Genomic DNA, 21006 nt, shown 5'->3' with positions numbered 1-21006 from the left:
GAAACAATAAAGTCAAAGTTCTTTCTCTTTATTCTATGCTGTCTGTCTATCGTTGAGGCTCGTCTGTGCAGAGCATTAAGCCTACAAAAGGAAACAAAGACAAAATCTGACAGGACCATTTAAGTGCGCTGGGGGTTACAATCCCAAATGTTGCCCACCTTGGCCAGCATCCCAAAGCAAATTGTATAGCTGTGACACTGTTGTTTACTCTGACAACTATTGAATTCTCTGCATATGCATTTACGATTGCATGCAAAGTAATAAAACCTTCATAGTTAATCCTATCTTTTAAACTGGAGGACTAATTGCACACTGGGTGATAATGGTCATAAGCACAGGAACATACAATGCAATCAGTAAACAAGTTTTCCTTTTCAGTCTGCTCTGCTCCTGTGTTCAGATGTGTGGAGAGCCCAAAATACAGTTTGATTTGCTTCTCCAGTGATTTGTCATCTAAAGAGGACTTGCAGTAGTTATTCAGGCAACGTAATGTTCATTTAGGCATTCTGATGAGCCAAGCACATCGGCATTTCCCAAATTACTCTGTGGCAGTGGTGGAAGAAGTATTCAGATCCTTTACTTAAGTGAAAATACCAATACAATGCAAAAATATTACATTACAAGTAAAAGTCCTGCATGAAAAATCCTACTTAAGTAAAAGTACATAAGTATTAGAAGCAAAATGTACTTGAAGTACTAAAGTAAAAGTACTCTTTTACTATCAAAATGAAAGTCCTCTGACTGATATATTGTTCTATATGCCATCATTAGATTATTACTACCATCAGTGTGTAAACAGCATGTTACTGTTGTAGCTGCTGGAGGTGGAGCTAGTTTCAACTACTTTATATACAGTTAACTACTTTAGTCCAGTGGTTCCCAACCAAAGGGTCTGGCCCCTCCAAAAGGGTCACCAGATAAATCTGAAGGGTCATGAGATGATTAATGGGAGAGGAAAGAAGAAAAAACAAAGTTCTGATACACAAATCTGTTTTCAGTTTTGAAATGACACCATGGGAGAAGTTTAGAGGGAAAAATCATTATTTGGTGGAGCTGTTCACAAATCATAGACATCTGAAATGTGACCCCGACTACACACTGCTCTTTGTAAGATGTCAAAAGCCAAAAAGGTTGGAAACCACTGGTTTCATCTTTAACAATGTGTTGTATTTTAAAAGCTTGTTATATTATCCATTGTGTCAAATCTTCATCTGAGAAGTAATTAAAGCTGTTAAATAAATATAGTGGAGTAGAAAGTACAAAATTTCCCTCTGAAATGAAGTGGAGGGGAAGTATAAAGTGGCATCAAATGGAAATACTGAAGTGAAGTAAAAGTACCTCAACTTGAGTAAATATATTAAGTCACCGCTCTGAGGAGAAAAACACTGCGTTTCATCAGATACCAACAGTTGATGGTAAGCACTGAGAGATTTTTTTTATAACGTGACATTTCGGGAAGACATTAAATAGAAATACAATAATATATCTTTATTAATATAAGCCGTGAGTAACGTTATAAAACAATCACGTCGAGCAGGTTTCTTTTAGGCTTTAAAAACAGAGCTGTTAACTAACATCTTAGTTAGCTACAACTTCAGCTAACCTGTCGGATGATGCTCACCTGACACCAAACGATGCGTTATCTATTGTCTATTAACTCGTCAACATTCACTTTCCTCACATTGTACACATCTTAAAATATGAGCTAGCTGGTTGCTAATATAAGTTAGCAGCGTCTCTCAACCGAAGATAGTAGAAATATCCAGCTAACTAAGCCGGCTAGCCCTCTCAAATGTCACTTCTTGATACTTTTGATAGCGGTTGAAACTTTCAACTTTTGACTTTGTTGGATGCTAAGTTAGCCGCTAAATCTAACCAAAAAAAAAAACGCTACGCAAAATAGGCACATTTATAGCTCACTGAAACATACACCCGACTGAGTTTAGCTAAATAATGATAATTTACGTGACTGATCCATACTTTGAGGGACTCTGATTTAATAATTTAAAAGTAACCCAGTCAACTGCTTTGGTCCTGCCAACTGCCCACAACAAGGAAGAAATGCAGGTTTTTATCAGACGGGAAACAGCCGGACAATAACAAGCCGCAACCGCCGATTTCAGACAACTACGAGCTATAACTTTTACACGCAGACATTTGCTGTTAAAATGTTAATTTCTCACCTTTCAGCGGTGCGGTGTTTGGAGCCATTTTTCCTGCAGCTGCATTTTTTCCATCTACTTGCTCAGAAGGGACGTCAGTTCCTGTTGAGGTGGTTGGATGTGGAGTTTTGGTTGCACAGCGTTTCTGCTCTGCTGGGCCGCTTTACTGCGGATTAAACAGGAAAGCAGCTCCACCGTGTGGTCTAAAGGAGTTAGTGTCGAGATATATATATACATAATGTGTTAATAAAAAACGTGTGCTATCAGCATGTTGTAGGCAGCATTAAAACATTATAACACAACATTAAAATGCTGTTCGTCTGTTGTAGCAATAACGATAATAATCATAAAATATAACAAAACAATTTCACACTGACAGGGGTCATTCTGCTGCATAGTTAGGACTCCTACTTTTGGTCATTTAAGTGCATTTAGCTGATAATACATGTACCTTTATAGGGTTTTACTTGTAACAGAATATTTTTTATGTCGTTGTAATGCTACTTTCACTTAAAGGGCGGGTTCATAATTGTTCTAATCTGTCTTAACCTCTTAATATCCACCCTTTTTTGGGGGGAATTTTTCACCCATTTGGCATACCCAAATGGAAAAGCTTATAACAGATAACTGTGAGGCCAAAATGCATGCATTAGGCTTCATTTGAAAAGTAACATCTTCTAGTTTCTGGAAATGTGTTTGTTTAGCATGTGGCTACAACACAAGCAAAACTATATCAGTTCAAATATGGCTCAAAAAAGTGTTTTTGGTCCTTGTCTATAATGAGTCATATTTGAATAACAATAACTCGGACATGCTTTATGCCAGAACTATGCAAATCAACACATACCTTCTACATCTTGTCAACCAAACCTGTATAACATTCCCGACCTCTAGGCCTAACCTAAAGGGAGCAAATTTTTACTTTGTGTGTCACTGGTGTCCCCGAGCCTCTCCAAAACATCTCCAAGTGGCCAAATTTTGACAATTGCTTTTACTCATTACTGCATGATGCTAAGCCGCTTACAGTTGGCTTAAGCGGGTCGCAAGTGACAGTCAGGTGCCCAAATGAACATTGAAACAGGTTTTTCTTGCTGTTCATACTGGCCATTAGAGGATCCCTACATAATGCACTTACAATGTAAGTGAAGGGGAACAAAATCCACAGTCCTCCTTCTGTGCAAAAATGTACTTAAAAGTTAATCTGAAGCTCATATGAAGCTTCAGCGTCCAAATTAGTCAAATCAAGTAGATATCTTTCAACGTTACAGTCTTTTTAGTGCCAGAGTCCCTCTTTTTGTTACTATACTTCCACTGCAGCTCAACAGGGAAACACAAAGAGGGAATCTGATGCTAAAAAAGACTGTAAATGTGGCAGATATCCACTTGATATGACTAACTCAGACTGCTGAAGCCTCATATAAGCTTCAGATGAACTTTTAAATGACTGTGTGGATATACTGTGGATTTTTGTCCCCATCACTTTTGCCACACACACCTGTCACAACACACGCACACACACACACACACATACACACACACACACACACACACACCATGCCAGAGATGACACTTGTGTGAGTGACCAAAATAAAATGTTGTTTTTGGAAATTAAATTAAATTTTCTCCTTTTTTCATAGGAAAGTAAATGCGGTCAATTTTGACCCATAACACAACAGATGTAACAATAATTGCACATTTTAATGTATAAGAAAATACAAACAAGTTCTTTTGGTAATTATTTTGTTTATCAGATCATCTCATGGTCTTATTTGCGTCTTCTGTTGATCATAAGCAATAAAATAGATAAAGTGTGCCTATGTTAAACTAAAAACGATTTATACTTTGTAAGTTAAATGTGGTCTAAGGTACATAAAATATCAATGTAAGTATATATATATATTATGGTTATGGATGAATAATAAGTCACTTAGCACATAAAACATTTTACTGGATGATAATTAGTGTTTTTTTCAGTGCTTGTTAATGAACTCAAACACGGGTCAAATTTGACCCATGAACACTAAGGGTGTAAACCTTTTTCTAACACAATAGAAGGGATATAGGTTTTGTCTACATTAAAAATATGGAATTCACAGATGTGGCTGAAATTATTGGTACCCTTGCATTTTATTAAAATAATGCACCATTTGCCCTGAACAATGTTGAAATTAAAAGATATTTGATTATCAATGCATGTCGATGATTGGTTTGCAGTGGAACAAAACAAAACATTTGTGAAAATAACTGAATTCATGCAAAGACGTTCTAAAATAGCTTGGATAAAATTATTGGTACCCTTTAGAAGTTGTAAGGAATAATTGATTTGTACTGATACTTTAAGTAGACTATTGTGTTTTAATCAGTATCACAGGTGTTTTCAATCTTATATTCACTCATGCAGCCAGTTTACAAGGAGAAAATTACTCACTCTGCTGTTTTGTGCCACTGTGTGCATCACATCGAACATGGAAAACAGAAGGAAAACTAGAGAGTGGTCTGACATTATAAAAAAAGGTAATAGCCAAACATGTCAATGTAAAGGTTACATGACCATCTCCAAAGAGCTTGATGTTCTTGTGACCACTGTTGCCAATATTATTAAGAAGTTTAAGGCCTAAGGAACTGTAGCCAACATCTCTGGATGTGGCCGCAATAGGAAAATTGGCCCAAGATTGAACAGAGGGATTGCTTGAATGGTTGAGAAAGAACCAAGCAAAACTTCAGTGCAGATCCAAGCTGATATTCAAGTTCAAAGTACAATAGTTTCAAGTTGCATCATCCGTCACTGTCTGAATGAAAATGCGCTTCATGATAGAAGACCCAGGAAGACTCCACTTCTAAGAGGGAAACACAAAAAAGCCAGACTGGACTTTGTCAAAATGCATGTTGACAAGTCCTTCTGGGAGAATGTGCTTTGGACAGATGAAACAGAATTAGAGCTTTTTTCGTAAACAACACCAACCCTATGTTTACAGAAGAAAAAAATGAAGCCTTCAAAGAAAAGAACACCAGGCCTATTGTGAAACATGGAGGAGGCTTAGTGATGTTTTGGGGTTGCTTTGCTGCCTCAGGCACTGGGTGCCTTGAATCTATGCAGGGCACAATGAAATCTGAAGACTATCAAGGCATTTTGGAGTGAAACACACAGCCCAGTGTCAGAAAGCTGTGTTTTAGTCGCAGGTCATGGGTCTTCCAGCAGGATAATGACCCCAAACATACATCAAAAAGCACCCAAGAGCGGATGAGAAGAAAACATAAGAACGTTCTGAAGTGGCCTGCTATGAGTCCTGATGTGAATCCCGTTGAACATCTGTGGAAAGAGCTGAAACTTGCAGTTGGGAGACAGCACCCATCAAATCTGAGAGAACTAGGGCAGCAGCAAGGAGTGGGATAAACTACCAGTGGAGAAGTGCAGAAACCTTATTCAGAGTTACAGAAAGTGCTTGACTGCAGTTATTGCCTCTAAAGGCTGGTTTACAAAGTATTAAGTTAAAGGCACCAATATTTTTGGCCATACCATTTTCATTTGTTTTATTGTATTAAATAATATGTTAAGTTGTAAATCAAAAGCAAAGTTTCTGTTATATTCAATGTGAAATAAAGAGTAATGGATACCATATAAAAAAGGTGGAAGGGTATCAATATTTTCGGCCATGTCTATAGCTTGCCCGTACAAAGCGCTTCATGAACAGTGAAAGTTAATGAGTATATTTGCCCAATTACTGTGTGAGTATAGTTTTGAAGCACTTTACTTAATAATCTCCATTTTATGCCACTGTATTTCATACTTTACTTCTTTACATTTCACAGAGAAATATACTTTTTCTTCTTCTAAATTGATTTTGACAGCAGTTGTTAATAGTTATTTTGTAGATAAGGATGTTATCTATAAAAAAATATGACCATCTTATAAAATGTGATATGTTGTTATACAGAGGAAACTATTCAACAATCTATAGAACAGTTAAATGATTTCTACCTCAACCAGCAATAATATAACACTATGAAGGATTACTTTTGATAGTCAAGCATTGATTGCATGACTTTTACTTGTAATGTTTTAATGTCTTTTTACTTGTAGTGTCTTTTTTACATTGTGGCATTGCTATTTTTACTTAAGTAAAATATGTGTATACTCCTCTCAACACTGTAAGTTTCCCATATATGTTTTGTGCAGTTATACTATAAGAGTATGGTATTTACAAAGCATACTGTACAAAGCATAATTTGTATGACTGTGACCATAATCATGTAATTATTGAGACAAATTACACACATTTAAACACACCAATTGTATATTTAAAATATATACATAAAATATTGATTTTTATTTTGGCCTTAGACAGTCTTTGTAGAGCGTAAACCATAATTCGGTTTTACAGCTCCAGTAAGTCAGGTGCATCCTTTTTGTCCTCAGTCAAATGAAGTCTTATTCCGTTAAAATGTTTTTTTTTTTTTTCCATTTTAGTTAATATAATTGGAATCAGAAAAACAGGTTTATTGCCATGTAGGTTTGCACATACATGAAATTTGCCATGGTGTTGTGGTGCATGAGAATGAGAAAATAGAAGATAAGAGAAACTACAACTACAACAAAAGACAGGGGATATTTTACAATTAAAACAGAAATAATATATTTTAAGTGAAAAGAGCTGTTTAGTTTAAAAGATGCACAAGATATTGACGGGGAATGCAAATATTTTTTACGTGTTTTTGTTTTGGTTGTTTGTTGGTTGTTTATTTTTTGCATACAACATGCGTGGTCGTGTGTGAATTGATTTCAAAGTATTTGTGACACATTTATAAGTTATAAAAAAAAACAACCTGTTGCGCTTTCCTCCATCAAACACTAACTCCGCCCTCCTCGGGGGTTTACTGAACGCCACGTACAGTTTGTCCCAACGCACCTCAACGCACCTTAAGCCACTGACTGACCGTTCGATACACTTTGACTGACAGGTCCAGCGGCCAATCAGCTCTCAACGCGACTGTTTTGCAAAGAAAATGTACTTTCTGCCTGTCCAATAAGGATGGCAGAAGGCGGGGCGTTGCCATGGTGAACGCAACCTTTCTCTGTAGGTTGTGACAGTATAGGAGGCTTGTGTTGGTGGTGGATGACAGCCGTAAACAACCTCCAGTGAAGCTCAGGCACTTTGAGGGGAAGTAACAGTCAGAGCGCGGTGAAGAGAGAAAAGAGAAGCTCAAAGTAAGTGTCAGTTTATAAACGAGCGTTTATTTCACAGGAAATGTGATTCATTATTGCAGCTTACTGTTCATGCTAACCCTTGTTTTGTAGCTTTTCTACGTCTACGGGATAATGAATTGTCATCCTCGCTTCAACAAAACATGTGTTTGTCGTGAACTGAGAGTAACAGGTTCACTACACTCATTCAAAATGTAAAGCCCTGCTAGAGGAATTGTTTTAAAACTGGCTTTCAAAGTAAGCTTGCTGTGTCTTCATCCATCAAACACAAGTGTTGCACAGTCTTGTGCTTGAGTTACTTTTGAGATTAAGACAACTTGCATAACATCATCCCACTCTGTCTCCAGGTGAAGTTGTGGTTTGTACCACTTTTGCATTGCTTAAGAAACGTAAAGTGTTGTGTTTTGTACAGATAATGCACCTGCCCACACTGTACTGAACACAGGCCATAAGAGAGGTAACTTTATAATCATAATTTACCAAACTAACTCTTGTTTTTTTTTCTCTTGTATGTACCCAACCAGATGGTGATGTTGAAGAGTAAAGCCTTGGCCCGTTGTGGATTGGTTCTGCTGAGCTTGTGGCTGTGCATCCAGTCAGTGCCTATCAATGTGGACAAGACCAAAGAAAAGCCTGAAGAGGAGGAACTAGCGGCACCACAGAGTGCTGTGAGTCACACAGACGGTGTCATATACAGTTATTGTTAGATAGATAGATATACCAAAAAAAAAGAAGATATTTATACCTGTGTTTTCTAGCCAGTTACACCAAATACCTCTCAGTCATCCAAATTAGTTAGTTAATTGGGCTTACAATCTTTCAGACAGGGCTGTTTTACATGAGAAGTATACTCGTTTGTAGGTAAAAGGTTGACTGGAAAATGTCATTCAGTGCACTTTCGGTTAATTAGAAAGAGTTAAATGACCCAAAAGTTCCACATAATGGCCATAAGTTACATATTAACAAGTTAAATGTAAATTATATTCTGCTTTGGTTCATGCTTCAGGACACTGGGCTACACTACGACCGCTACCTCAGGGAAGTCATTGAGTACCTGGAGAAAGACCCTCACTTTAAAGAAAAGTTAAAAAATGCCAACATGGAGGACATCAAGGTACAGCTGCATGCTCACTAAAAAGCCCGTTATTTTGCAAACCGTTTGTTGACATGAGCACTTTGTACTGAACTGGAGCATGTTGTTTTTTTCCTGATTGCAGCAAGGCAAACTTTCCAAAGAGTTGGACTTTGTTCACCACAATTTTCGGACCAAGCTGGATGAGCTGAAGAGGGAGGAGATGAACAGGCTGCGGATGCTCCTCAAAGCCAAACATGACATCCAGGGGGGGAACGGTACGTAGCCAGCATGTCTTGCTGACGTGTCGCCGACATGCTTGTTGAAGTTGCACAAGAAATTTTGTAACACACATCAGCAGTTGGGTCATCGTCAAATGTAGGATGGGGTAGTTCTCAGACAAAGGAACATGATGTAATACACCGCTGTCTTCCACCAACAGTGACATTTACTGTTCAGCATAAACTGCTGAATGAAAGGTTCATTGGATTTAATCAAGAGGACATAAAACAAGTAATGCAAGTGCAGTGAAGTCACAGTGCGTTACCTGTGAGACATATGGTGTCTCACTAAATACAAACAGCAGAATCCCTTGATAACATTACTAGAGGGTCATTTACTCTTACTTAGCTCTTTTCCTGAGTAAATTTGAATAGAGGCTAAAGTAAACAGAGGTTGTGTACACGGGAAAGAGTAGCCAATGAGTAAGTTCAGAGAAGGACGGAATCGCTCTGATTCTATGTGGGTTCAATCTAAAATGAGTAATACACGTAATACTTGATCTAACAGAATTTATTACAGTTAAATAAAACAGTTTCATGTTTTTTTTTTCCTCCCTTGCAGGCCTGACAGTGGACCACCAGGCTTTGCTGAAACAGTTTGAGCACCTCAACCACATAAATCCACACACTTTCGAAGTGGAGGACCTGGACCGCCTCATCAAATCGGTATTGGCAGATGTAAAAAAAAATTAAAAAACACCAGAAAACCGTTCACTAAATAGATCTTTACTGTGGTTGATCTGACGTAGCAGCTGTAGTAGCAGCTCCTCACTTGAGAGCTTGTTGCTCCAGAGTGAATCCAGAGTAACTCAGGAACTGACATGACTACCGCATCCCAAATGAAAGCTGACTGTGTGTTTTTTGGGATTGAGACTAAGATCAAACATAGCAAGAATCATCCCTCGCTGCAACTGTTATTTATTAAAGTGAAATGTCTGTTGACTCACTTCAGAAGATGTTGTAGCTTCAGGCCTCTAGTAGCGTCAAGGAATGTTGACTTGTCTAGTAGCTCATATTACTGAAAGTTTGTCATAATACAACCTGCCATATATACACAGAGCAGCTGCACAATCCTTAATGTAACTAGGCTACCTTAGATATTTTCTACATTTTTGGATTTAGTTTCCTTACTTTTTAGTTTATACTCACGTGTTAGGAACAATTTTAGAAAGTTAATACTACTATTAACAATGTCCTTTAACCCTTTAATGGATTCTGTAGTGTTGCTGCCATAGTGTAGCTGTATTACAGTCATACCTATGGTCACAGTAAAGAACACCTTGCCTGATATTATTGCTATAATTATGATGGATGAGCCTACAGAGAATTACAGGTGTCATGTTTCCCAGGATCCCTCATTCATTCGTTCCTGCTGGCTCACATTTTGGCTGTATTAACCAGTCCGGCCTTTTTCAGTTTTAGATGTAATGACATGGAGGCATTCACAGCCTTGTAACCTTTGTTGGAGAGGGCTGGCTCGCCAGAGGTAAAAATCGCCACTAGTAGAGTGTGCACTATTTTGACATTTTGAGGAAGTCGGTTTAACGTTGGAATTGTTCTCTCTGTACAATCAGGGTTTGCATGTCTCTCTGGTTTTACACTGGAGTTTACAATCATTTGCATGCAGATCCTGACACTTCTTATGTTTAGTTTTTGTTCTACAGTCATGCATTTATTATCTAGACGTTGGCGGTTGATCTGTGACATGCAAACGTTACTGATCAATGAGTGTTTGCTTTGTGTGTGAGATTCATACCATATACCAGGTGATTACCTGCAGGGCTGTAGAGTAAAAATAAAACCTGTAAGTTATTCTAGCAGCTTAAAATGAAAAATTGCACACTTTTGCAGTTTAGGATGATCAAACATGAATATTTATAAAGATCCAAGAAACGAAAGTAGCAAATTAATATCTCTGTTAAGCATTTGAGAATAACTGTACTGTTCTCCAAAGGCAAACAACAGCGTTTAGGTTTCATTTCAACAATTTCATCCACTGTAGCGACGCATATTTTGTTAGAATATGAGATCAACTTTGTGGTCTTTACTCTCAGTTTTACTGCAAAGGCATTTACTGCTGCTGATTGGCTTTGAAGGGCAGAACAGAAGTATACTAGTACTTGATCAGCACCCATTAGACATTGTATGTATATCAGCATTGAGCAATTGGTGGACCTTGCATTGCATGAGCTACACATGAGGAGCATGTTTGACTGATCCAAAATCCTGCTCGGGACATTTTAGGAGACTGAAATTCATTCAGCCAAGCAGTTTGCTTTATCCTCCGCATGACAAGTCTGATTTTGCCTCTTGTGTTGGAAAGAATGAATTGATTCCAGAAAACTGTACAAATATAAACTGTTTAATGCAAGTTTTAATTCTCTGTTTCAACTTTTTGTTTTATTCGTAGGCCACAAACGACCTGGAAAACTTTGACAAGGATCGCCACGATGAGTTCAAGAGGTACGAGATTATGAAGGAGCACGAGAGGAGGGAACGTCTGAAGAACATGAACGAGGAGGACCGCTTGAAGGAGGAGCAGCACTATGAGGAGATGAAGAAGAAACACGCTGACCATCCTAAAGTTAACCACCCTGTAAGTCACCTGCTGCTGTTGATTTAAAGTACAGCAAGATGACTAAATATACAAATATAGACTGGAACTGATTTAATTAATTAGCTGTGTTAACGGTTAATTGTTTACTATTCTGAGTTATATTTTCCATTATTAGTTTGAGTGTAAAATATTGGGATGATCAACATTTGGGATGTGATGGGATTTTGTTGAACAGCATTTTAAAGATAGTCAATTGAACTTGTTTCATTTGGATGTTGATGGGAGGGTTAATAAAAATTAGGATGAGCAGCGCACAAATTTGTGAGCAGCACCTAACAGTCCACATCCTGTGTGTCTACGTGCAGGGCAGTCAAGACCAGCTGAAGGAGGTGTGGCAGGACACAGACGGTTTGGACCCAGCAGACTTTGATCCCAAGACCTTCTTCAAAATGCATGGTAACCACGGAGATCATATTTACATCTAAAGAGCAAAGAACAACTGCAGTAATCGGAGGTTTTCTTCACTCTTATCTCCCAAACTAAAATTTTACCAGTTCTGAATCTACTTTCGATGGCTGAAGCTTCATATTAGCCTCAAGTAAAACTTTTAAAAGCATTTTTGCACAGAAGGAGGCTTGTTGATTTTGTCCACCATCATTTACATTGTAAGTGCAGTGAGAAGGGATCTCTTAATGGCCAGTATGAAGGAGGAATGATTACAGCAAAAAATATATGTCAACGTTTGTTTGGGCACCTGAATCTTGTTTTAGGACAGACATGAAACATTGTGAACCTGTACTACCTTTAAACTGCACATTATACTACAATCCAGTTTGGATTCCAGTTTGTTCTACATAACAGTGGTTCATGCTGCACATACAGTACCATAAAGACTGACAGTGTTGTCATACAAGTAATCTGACATGCCTATGACAAAACTATGCATTTCTGTCCTTTTCATGTTGCAGACACCAACGGAGATGGCTTCTTTGACGAGAGCGAGCTTGAAGCCCTCTTCACTAAAGAGGTATTTATGTCTCACCGTTCTGGTTCTGCATGTTTTAGTTAGCATATTAATTTAGAAAAAAGCCTTTTTAGATCAATTTTCTGTCTGTGTCTTCAAGCTGGAGAAGGTTTACGACCACAATAATGAAGAAGATGACATGGTTGAGATGGAGGAAGAGAGACTGCGAATGAGAGAGCATGTTATGAACGAGGTAAGCCAGATATGGAGGCTGTCTCATGTTTATTAATACAGTAATGATCGGTCGTTATCAGGCCACACAAATGATGCAGGCATCTCTATCAGTAAAAATATTCAGGCTTTTTCAATTGTACGTTCAATGCTTTTAAATACCAGAATGTAGTTGTGAGTGAATCGCCCTTCAACGTGGTGTATTGGTGTCTGAAACACCTTCAGTCATTTTTTTACAGTAACCATCCAATCAGTGCAATAATCAGAACAGTTGTGTATCAGATATCAGTTGACACAGTGTTCCTCACACTTAAAGTGACCAGTTGTGGCGAATGATTAGTGTTGAAGACCACGTGTTGGCCCTGAAGTTACTTAAAGCAGCTTCATGTGTTGATGTTCAGGTGGACACCAACAAAGACAGACTCGTGTCACTGGACGAGTTCATCGCGGCCACTAAGAAAGACGAGTTTCTCGAAAAAGACGAGTGGGAGGTAAGAGCTAGATTTTATAGGCTGACAGATGTTGACAGAAAAGTGAGGCTTCTCTTGGCAAGATAAAAATTAGTAAATTAAGTCAAAATGTACACATTTGATTGTCTTTTCTGCCATGTTAGAATGAATGCATGTTTAATTCTAACAGGCAAGGCACACCAACCAAATGCTTGTATATATACATTTCTAAAATCACATATCCATACTTGGCAAACTACATCAGAAATTTCAGCCTATTATTCATACAATTCATTGCATCTTATTATTCCCTGCCTTTTCCCCCTGCCTCCACGCTCTGCTCTTGCCTCCACAGACTTTGGATAATAACCCCGTGTACACCGAGGAGGAGATGAAAGAGTACGAACAGCACCTGGCCAATGAGGCGAATGACATCAACAAGAAGTCGGACGAGCTGCAGAAACAGAGGGAAGAGCTCGAAAGGAAACAGGAAGAACTGAATGCTCAGAAGATAGGCCTGCAGCAGGTTAATTAACACATACATCACATATTTCAGTCACTTGACAGGTGCAATGGATAAAGTACTGTAATAACCATAGTCACATACACTTCATATGACCATAAATAATATATGGTTGATCATATGCATGATTTGTTGGTATGTGAAGCATGTACTTCCATGTAAGATCACTTTTAAGCCGCACCGAAACATTGTTTTATGCTTTAGATTAGACCAGCTTGTCAGAAAACATAATGTCAAGAACATGTGTAGCTTCTGTGTTCTCACAGAATACGGATCAATTTAACAATCCTTGAGGGATTTGTCCTGGAGATTTGTGTGCATGCTAAAATGCTTTTTAATCTCAAGCTCAAATGAAGCAGAGATTCCTACTTATTTTGTGATGCTCTAATGTTTTTTTTTTATCCTCCTTTCTCTGCTCAGGCAGTAGAAGAAATGGAAAAGTTAAAAGCCCAAAAAGCTGAAGTCAAACGTGAGTATCACATAGCCGTGATTGTTTTCTTGTATTCCTTAATTGTATTTATCTAAGGAGATTTGAAGAACACAGATGTTTACAGTAAACATCGCACAGTTAAAGGAGAGGTTCAAATTTTTTCCGTGTGTCTGTGGTCGATGTATTTGTTCCTCCTCACAATACTGCCTGTGAAAAAATATCCTCCTAAAGTAATTTCACTTTAAGAGCTGGGGGACAAAATCCACACTCCTCATTCAGTGCAAAAATGCATTCCAAAGTTCAGACAAATTGAGTGGGTGTTTTCCAAATACAAAGAGGGAATTTTACACTCAAATGACTTTGGAAGATTTGTGTAACTCAGGCTGCTGAAGGAATCTGAACTGCCTGTATGGACAGGAGGAACAATTACAGTGATTATTAACGCTTTCAGTGTACATATGAGCTTGTAAATAGTGTTTTAAAGGATGGAGAGTTTCTATATATTTTTTTATTGTCAACAAATCTCATGTGCAGAGCCAAACCAACAATGAATTGATCCTTTGTACTACATTGTACTTTGTAAATAACTTAAAGTATAAAGTCAAGAGATTGTGATTATAGCATAAGAAGCTAGCAGTGGTGCATCTCTATTTCTAAACAAACTAACTTTCCCAAACTCAGCTCACCCAGTTCAGCAGTGTGACTTACTGACATGTTTTTAATAGTTGTTGGACAACAACAGAGGTCTAAGGCACAGAGGAATAAGATATATCAGGCTTTGGATACGAACACAATACTTGTGTAAGTAGATAAAATCATTGTTGGTTTGGATCTGCAAATGAGATTTGTTGACACGAAGAAAAATATAGAAAATCACCAGCCTTATTAAGACAGACATGAAAAAATGTGAACCTCTTCTTTAAAGGTGCAGCGTGTAGAATTTAGAGGCATCTAGCGAAATGGATTTAGCAGAAATGGAATATAATATTCATAAGTATGTTATAATCACCTGAAAATAAGAATCATTGTGTTTTCGTTAGCTTAGAATGAGCCCTTTATATCTACATAGGCAGCGGGTCCTCTTCCATTTAGCCCGCCATGTTGCACTGCCATGTTTCTACAGTAGCCCAGAATGGACAAACCAAACACTGGCAAACCTTTCGCGGCCACTGTAGGTTCTCCTACATGCTTGGAAGGGGAGGGGCGGTGGGTTGCAATATGCATCCTCACTGTTAGTTGCCACTAAATCCTACACACTGCACCTTTAAAGCCATTATGTGTCATTTAAAGTATATATACTAAACTTATATATACTGGCACCCCCTAGTGGTATTATTAAAAACATTTACAATCTCAGCTGCCGTAAGTAGAGGATGCAAATGGGGAGGGAAACATTTAATTCACCTGAAAGCTATAGCTTCTCAGCATCAGCTTCATGAACATGTAAATATAACTCACCAACTTTAATATGTCTTTCTGTTGCAGAGCCGGGAACTACAGTAGCCGAAGGTGAGCGAGCACCAGTTGTACCAGGAAACAATCAGCCGTTGCCCTCTGGTCACCCGCAGCAAGATGTACCAGTGCCAGGACATTCTTAGCAGGCCTCACCCCTCTCTGTACTGTATGTATGCCAGTAAGTGTGTATGTGTGTTTGACTTGTCATAATTCCAATTTTCTGTTTTTTCGGATTTTTAAAACACCACTTGACATATAAATATGTCTAAATATTAAGAGCACATGAGAAAATCTGATTTCAGGCTTCAGATTTAGTGCCTGTGCCCAATCATGCCCATGGCCCATTTGGCTCGAAATGTGGAGCTGGTCCAGTTTTCTTTGCGGACAATCGACCCATTTAAAAAAAAAAAAAAACAATCTTTCATCACAACAAGGACTCTGTTCTCTGTGGGAAGTGCTTTGGGGTGAAACGGGGAGGGCTCTTTGCCTGATAAGCAAATGTTTTGTTTTACGTACACTGTAGTTCATTGTCACTGGTACTGTCCCTCAGAGGAAATACTCTGAAAGTTATTATTATTATTATCTATTCAGGTATATAGATCTGATCATTTTAGAAAAAAATGAATGTCATAAATGTAACTTTAAAGTTTATGCAGCGCTGCTGGCTAATGAATGAAATGGTCCTGTTTACAGTAAAAAGGTGATTTTTTTTTTTTTCATATAGTTTCAGCACATTTACTTAAAAGAGTTAAAATTTTGGAACCATGAAGTAATGTTTTCTGTAATAAGACTTGCATTTGACCATGTTCACTTTTGTTTTTGTTCTTGAAGGTTTCATTTTAAAATGAGTTGCTGTTATAAGAAGTATGCTGTCAGCCAATATTTGAAAATCAGAATAATTTTGTCCTCTTTTGCAACAGTTACACACATTTCTTTTCAATATCACCACTATTGTTAGATGATGTTTTTGTAATGGCTGTCATCTTTTACAGTAACAATTCCTCTTTACTTTTTTTTTTTACAATGCTTGTACCTCCATAAAAAATACATATTTCTTAAGCTTTCCAGCTGTTGTCTCCTGTGGACCAGATAATTGAAGAACATATTTAGTTTACAGATTTAGATTTACATATATTATATATTTAAATCTTTTAATTTAATATAATAGTGTGGGTGTTATAGAGTGATGATTGTGTGTTTTTTGTGTACAGCGTGTTTGTGTATCAGTGAGTTTGTCATTTTTTATGTTAGGATATATTCAGTTTATTTATTCTCTACATCACTGGAAATGAAACTACAGCAGTTCAGGTTTGAACTCATCTCTGTCATAAGAGATGGAAACCCTGACTTAAACTCAACAGAGTTACAAGGTCAAACATGAACTAGATACATTAATACAACAGATACTGAATAAACCCATAAAAAATTTCTTTTGAAGGATTGAGGTACAATAGACCAGTTGATTTTATTTTATTTTTTTGTCCCTTTCCAATAGCAAAATCTGTCCACTGCCCAACTTTCTATGTTGTAAATTCAGCCACATGTTGTACGAGATTTGAATGCGGACAATAAAGTGAATGAGCTTGCAAGTTTAAGGTCTGTGTCTCTTTGTTTTTATCACACACATCGACTCATGATTATCTAAAACACAATCATATTCAAACCACGTTAAAAATGTTAAAATTTGGAAACGAAAAGTGACGTTTTCAGCACTTTGAAAGTAATTCCTACATTTTTAAAGCTTAGCAGGGCACCTCGAGTCCTTTCACAAAGTAACATTTATAATAAACACGTGTGTGTGTGTGAATTCATGGATGGACATTCAGCTTCGTCCATAGGACTCGTTGAAGCGCTCGATGATGTAGGCGCCAGCTGTAACAGGTGGGTATTTGTCGGAGCCGTCAAAACAGGTGATCAGAGCCTCGTCATCCGGCTGGACGAAGAAAGCCAGAGACTGACGTGTGCTGGAGTCACCAGCAGGGGGCAGCAAAACTCTGTGGCGCTGATGAACAGGAAACAACTTTATATACCAGAATCCACCTCTGTGTTACTTGTTTAATTGACAGTCAAGTTGTTTTAAATGTTATTACCTAAGTCATCAGGAATATTGTCCTATAATAGCTGAGTTGAGATTTATACAAAGTATTCAAAAATTTAACACAAGATTCAAAAATTACATCATCTCCAGTGAGGCTGAAACCAGGATAAAAATGAAGACTTGATGACTCAGACATGATAAGACTTTTCTGTTCAAGGAGTTTAGGATTTTACAAGCAGTCCATGTACGCTGTTAGAGTTGTGACACTACTACTACTAACACTAATGTCTTCATTTTTGAGGCCTGTTTGTAATCTCTGTTTTCACTGTAAAATTGCATTTACATTATTCAATATAGAACCGCAATGATTAGTTGATTGATTGGTTAGTCAATTGACAGAAAATTATTTTGATAATCTATTAAGACATTTTTTTAAAGAAAAAGGCTAAAATTCTCTGGTTCCAGCTTCTTAAATGTGAATATTTTCTGGTTTCTTTAATCCTCTATGATTTAAATATTAAATATCTTTGGGTCATGGACTGCTGGTTGAGATAAAACAGGGTTGCATCTTGGGCTTTGGGAAACATTTTTTTGGGACATATTTATTTGACATTTTTTCACAATTTTCTTACATTTTACAGACCCAACGACTAATCAAGAAAATCAACAGATTCATCAATAATGAAAATAATCATTAGCTGCACTAATTCAGTATAGGCTGATATGTTTATTTATGTTTACTTTTTCATTTACAATGATTTCTAGGTACTTTGGGTATGGCTGTATCTTCAAAATCAAACATGAGGAGACCTATTGAGCTTCAAATGTTAAAAAACTCTGTCTGATTGAGAAACGTGTGTTTGTTCTTTTTGTAACCTTTGTACTGTTGTAATGAAAAAAAAAGAAAACTTCAACCAAGCTTGCTTATAGATGGAACTCTCTGGAGAAAACTCACCGCAGAGACAAAGTAATCACTGGTCCAGCGCTGCATCAGGTCCGCGATGTTGATGAGGACTGCTCCGGGGATGCAGGGAGCATCGATGTATTCACCTGAACGACTTAGTACCTGAGGGTTAACAAGTGTCAAAATGATAGATTACATGCATACTGCAGAACAGTAGCATAAATCTATGCCAAATTTACAGTCTGGCAACGTTGAGTTTAGGGAGAAATTAAAATAATGACAAAATGAAACTTGTGTTATATCATTAAACTTAACAAAAAAAGATGTGACAAAGATTGCCTGAAGTATTCCTAAGGCTTCAGTTAGTGGAAAATTACAATATGTGGTAAAACAGTGAATGAAAAATGTTTTCTGGGGAAAGTCAAACAAACAGAGAGCTGGACAACAAAGGTAAAAAATACCTTCTGAGATTGCTAATTTTTAGAGAGCAAGTTGATAAAATTATTTTCCTGCCTGTGTCTTGCATCCAGAGAGGTGAAGATGTGCGCAGCGTTACCTGCAGACCCTTCGATCCCTGGAACAACAAGGTGATGCTGCCGTAGTCTGAATGCTCTCCACATCGCAGCTGACCCTCCTTCGCCTGCTCTCTGTTCACTGGAGGGTAGTACAGAGACCGTAGCGTTGTGGCGTTCCCATCATCTGCAGGAGAAACAACAGAAGTGTCACAACTTGCTTGGTACCACAAGTGTTTACACTGGGCTTCAGATTCAGTCAGATACTGGGAGTTATATTATTTTTGATGATACTATAAAACCAAGAAGGTATTTGCAGAGGTGTTGTTCCTTTAAACGCTTCTTTTCTGTCTTCCATTATCTCAGTGTTTATCAGAAATTCTGCTCCTGTTATCTGTATTATCTCTATTTCCCTTTTTTCAATCTTTTCTTATTCATATGTGGAGAAATATTCAAAAGTTACTACTTCATACACCATGATAAATCTTCAATTGATTCATTAGCTTTTTCTAGCTCAAAAGTGCCAATAACATAAATGCAACTCCTCCAAATATATATCAACACGTTAAGTGTCCAGATATCTACAGTTATGTTTCCAAAAGTCTGATTTTAACTTCCTTTACTGACAAAGCAGGCGTCAAACACAATGCTGCTGAGTGAGAGGTCTGTTTGCTCATGAAGGCTGCCAGAGGTGAACTCAGAGAGTCTAATTTCAGTGGAGTAGTTTAAGCTTGAATCACTTCACCCTTGCAGCTAAAGCCCAGTCAACAGTGACTGTGCTGATCTGTACATACTTCCTATAAGACGATGAGCACCAAGAAACACCTCGGGGTCCAGACCCAGACTGTGGGCCATCACCCTCAGCACCCGCAGACTCAGCTCTTTACAGCGCATGAAGAAAGACTTCTGGATCTCCTGGAACTCTGCTGACGGCCATTTCTGTGACAGAGAAGAATGGCGTTAGAGCCATTTATGAGGCAGATATTGATATTTGAAAGTTAAAAAAAATAACCTTACATCACTCTTTAAAAAGATATATGTTTCCAAACTTAAAACACATAAAATAATCAAACATTTTTAGTTGGGGATCCCTTAAATTTGGTGGGAAAGACTTGTGAGCTACACACTGAACAGTGTAATGGGGACACTGTTTCTAATTGACCTAAAACAAATATCTGGCATTTCTGTACCGCAATTTCTTGTTATATACAGTATATATGGATATCAATATATCTGTTATAAATTCATATAGATTAAGATTATAAAGATTTTTTCTGTTGATCTGTTTTCTGTTGATCAACTAATGAGTTAATCGATTAATACTTGCAGCTCTGACCAGTTGATAATCTTGGCAGACCAAGAGCAGAACAGAACTTTTTCTGATGCAAAAACAGCTGCACTTTCACCCCAAACTGATAAACCACAGCTGGATCAATCTGGCGTCTGTGTGACCAAACAACACTCCTGCAAGTAGGTCTGTTGTATGAAATGTATGACAGTGTTTCATTACTATGTCAGGGCGCAGTGAAGCAGTGTTGAACGCCTCTTTTAAATCTCCAGGTCGACGTGGATCCAACCTGAAAAGTAGTTTTTTGAAAGAAAATTTAAAACCAAAATGTTTTGCAGTAGGCTACATATTGCCGATAAAAAGTGTTCATTTCCTGATTCCCACCTCTCAGTCTCCAAAGACACCCAGCCGTGGTTCGGATTATTGGCGAAGCTTTTCCTGCTGAAAGGTTGTTTCTGTTCATCTGGCTGCAGGAAGAATCTCTTCGATATGTCCATTACACGATCTACCTGTGCAAACACAACAAGAGACGCGTTTCTACCCTGCAAACACCGCATGCTCCTCTGACTTTACTCGCTCTTCTTCTTACCTCCTTCGGAGTAATCCCGGTGTTTTCAAGAAACACAAAACCAACTTCTGTGAAAGCTGTTTCCATCTCTTTGCTCAAATTGTGAAGCTGCTCATCAGAAACTTCTTCCTCATTCAGGCTGAAGGCGCTGAAGTCCACCACTGGGATGCTCATTTATAAAAACAAAACGTTAAATCTAAAAGTATCTAAATGCAGAGTTTCGGGATATGAGGTTGTCACTGACCCTGAACAGTGCGGAAATAATAAACAGTTATTATCAGTTGTTGCAACGTCAGGCTGCTATCAGTCATGTGACCTTTCCCAGCCAATAGGAAAAGACCTCATAATGATAAAAGTTGCACAATAGTT

General features: G+C 37.9%; 3 protein-coding genes across 3 annotated transcripts in view; 1 reads left to right on the top strand and 2 right to left on the bottom strand.

The window, feature by feature from the left end:
* Positions 1 to 2330, bottom strand: part of pik3c2a (phosphatidylinositol-4-phosphate 3-kinase, catalytic subunit type 2 alpha) — a 48260-nt gene extending 45930 nt beyond the window's left edge. Inside the window, exon 1 of the mRNA XM_067590498.1 lies at positions 2184 to 2330. The gene's annotated coding sequence lies outside the window, so the exon portion shown is untranslated. The remainder of the gene's footprint in view (positions 1 to 2183) is intronic.
* Positions 2331 to 7184: 4854 nt separating this feature from the next.
* Positions 7185 to 16922, top strand: nucb2b (nucleobindin 2b). The gene is made up of 13 exons (XM_067590501.1): positions 7185 to 7368; positions 7890 to 8033; positions 8372 to 8479; positions 8583 to 8715; positions 9281 to 9384; positions 11129 to 11314; positions 11641 to 11731; positions 12244 to 12302; positions 12400 to 12492; positions 12872 to 12961; positions 13275 to 13445; positions 13863 to 13911; positions 15358 to 16922. Exons 2-13 carry the CDS (start codon positions 7890 to 7892, stop codon positions 15468 to 15470), a joined length of 1341 nt encoding a protein of 446 aa, XP_067446602.1. The 5' UTR covers positions 7185 to 7368; the 3' UTR covers positions 15471 to 16922.
* On the bottom strand, positions 16159 to 20926 carry si:dkey-10o6.2 (uncharacterized protein LOC100124608 homolog). Its single transcript, XM_067590502.1, has 7 exons — positions 20659 to 20926; positions 20454 to 20578; positions 20292 to 20358; positions 19576 to 19720; positions 18826 to 18968; positions 18321 to 18431; positions 16159 to 17329 (listed from the first exon to the last, which is right to left on the bottom strand). Exons 1-7 carry the CDS (start codon positions 20809 to 20811, stop codon positions 17150 to 17152), a joined length of 924 nt encoding a protein of 307 aa, XP_067446603.1. The 5' UTR covers positions 20812 to 20926; the 3' UTR covers positions 16159 to 17149.
* Positions 20927 to 21006: the final 80 nt, after the last annotated feature.

The sequence above is a fragment of the Thunnus thynnus genome, chromosome 5, assembly GCF_963924715.1.
Source record: "Thunnus thynnus chromosome 5, fThuThy2.1, whole genome shotgun sequence".
In the NCBI taxonomy this organism is placed as follows: Eukaryota; Metazoa; Chordata; class Actinopteri; order Scombriformes; family Scombridae; genus Thunnus; species Thunnus thynnus.
The sequence above is the reverse complement of the archived record's forward strand: the minus strand, read 5'-3'. Positions and strand labels throughout refer to the sequence as shown.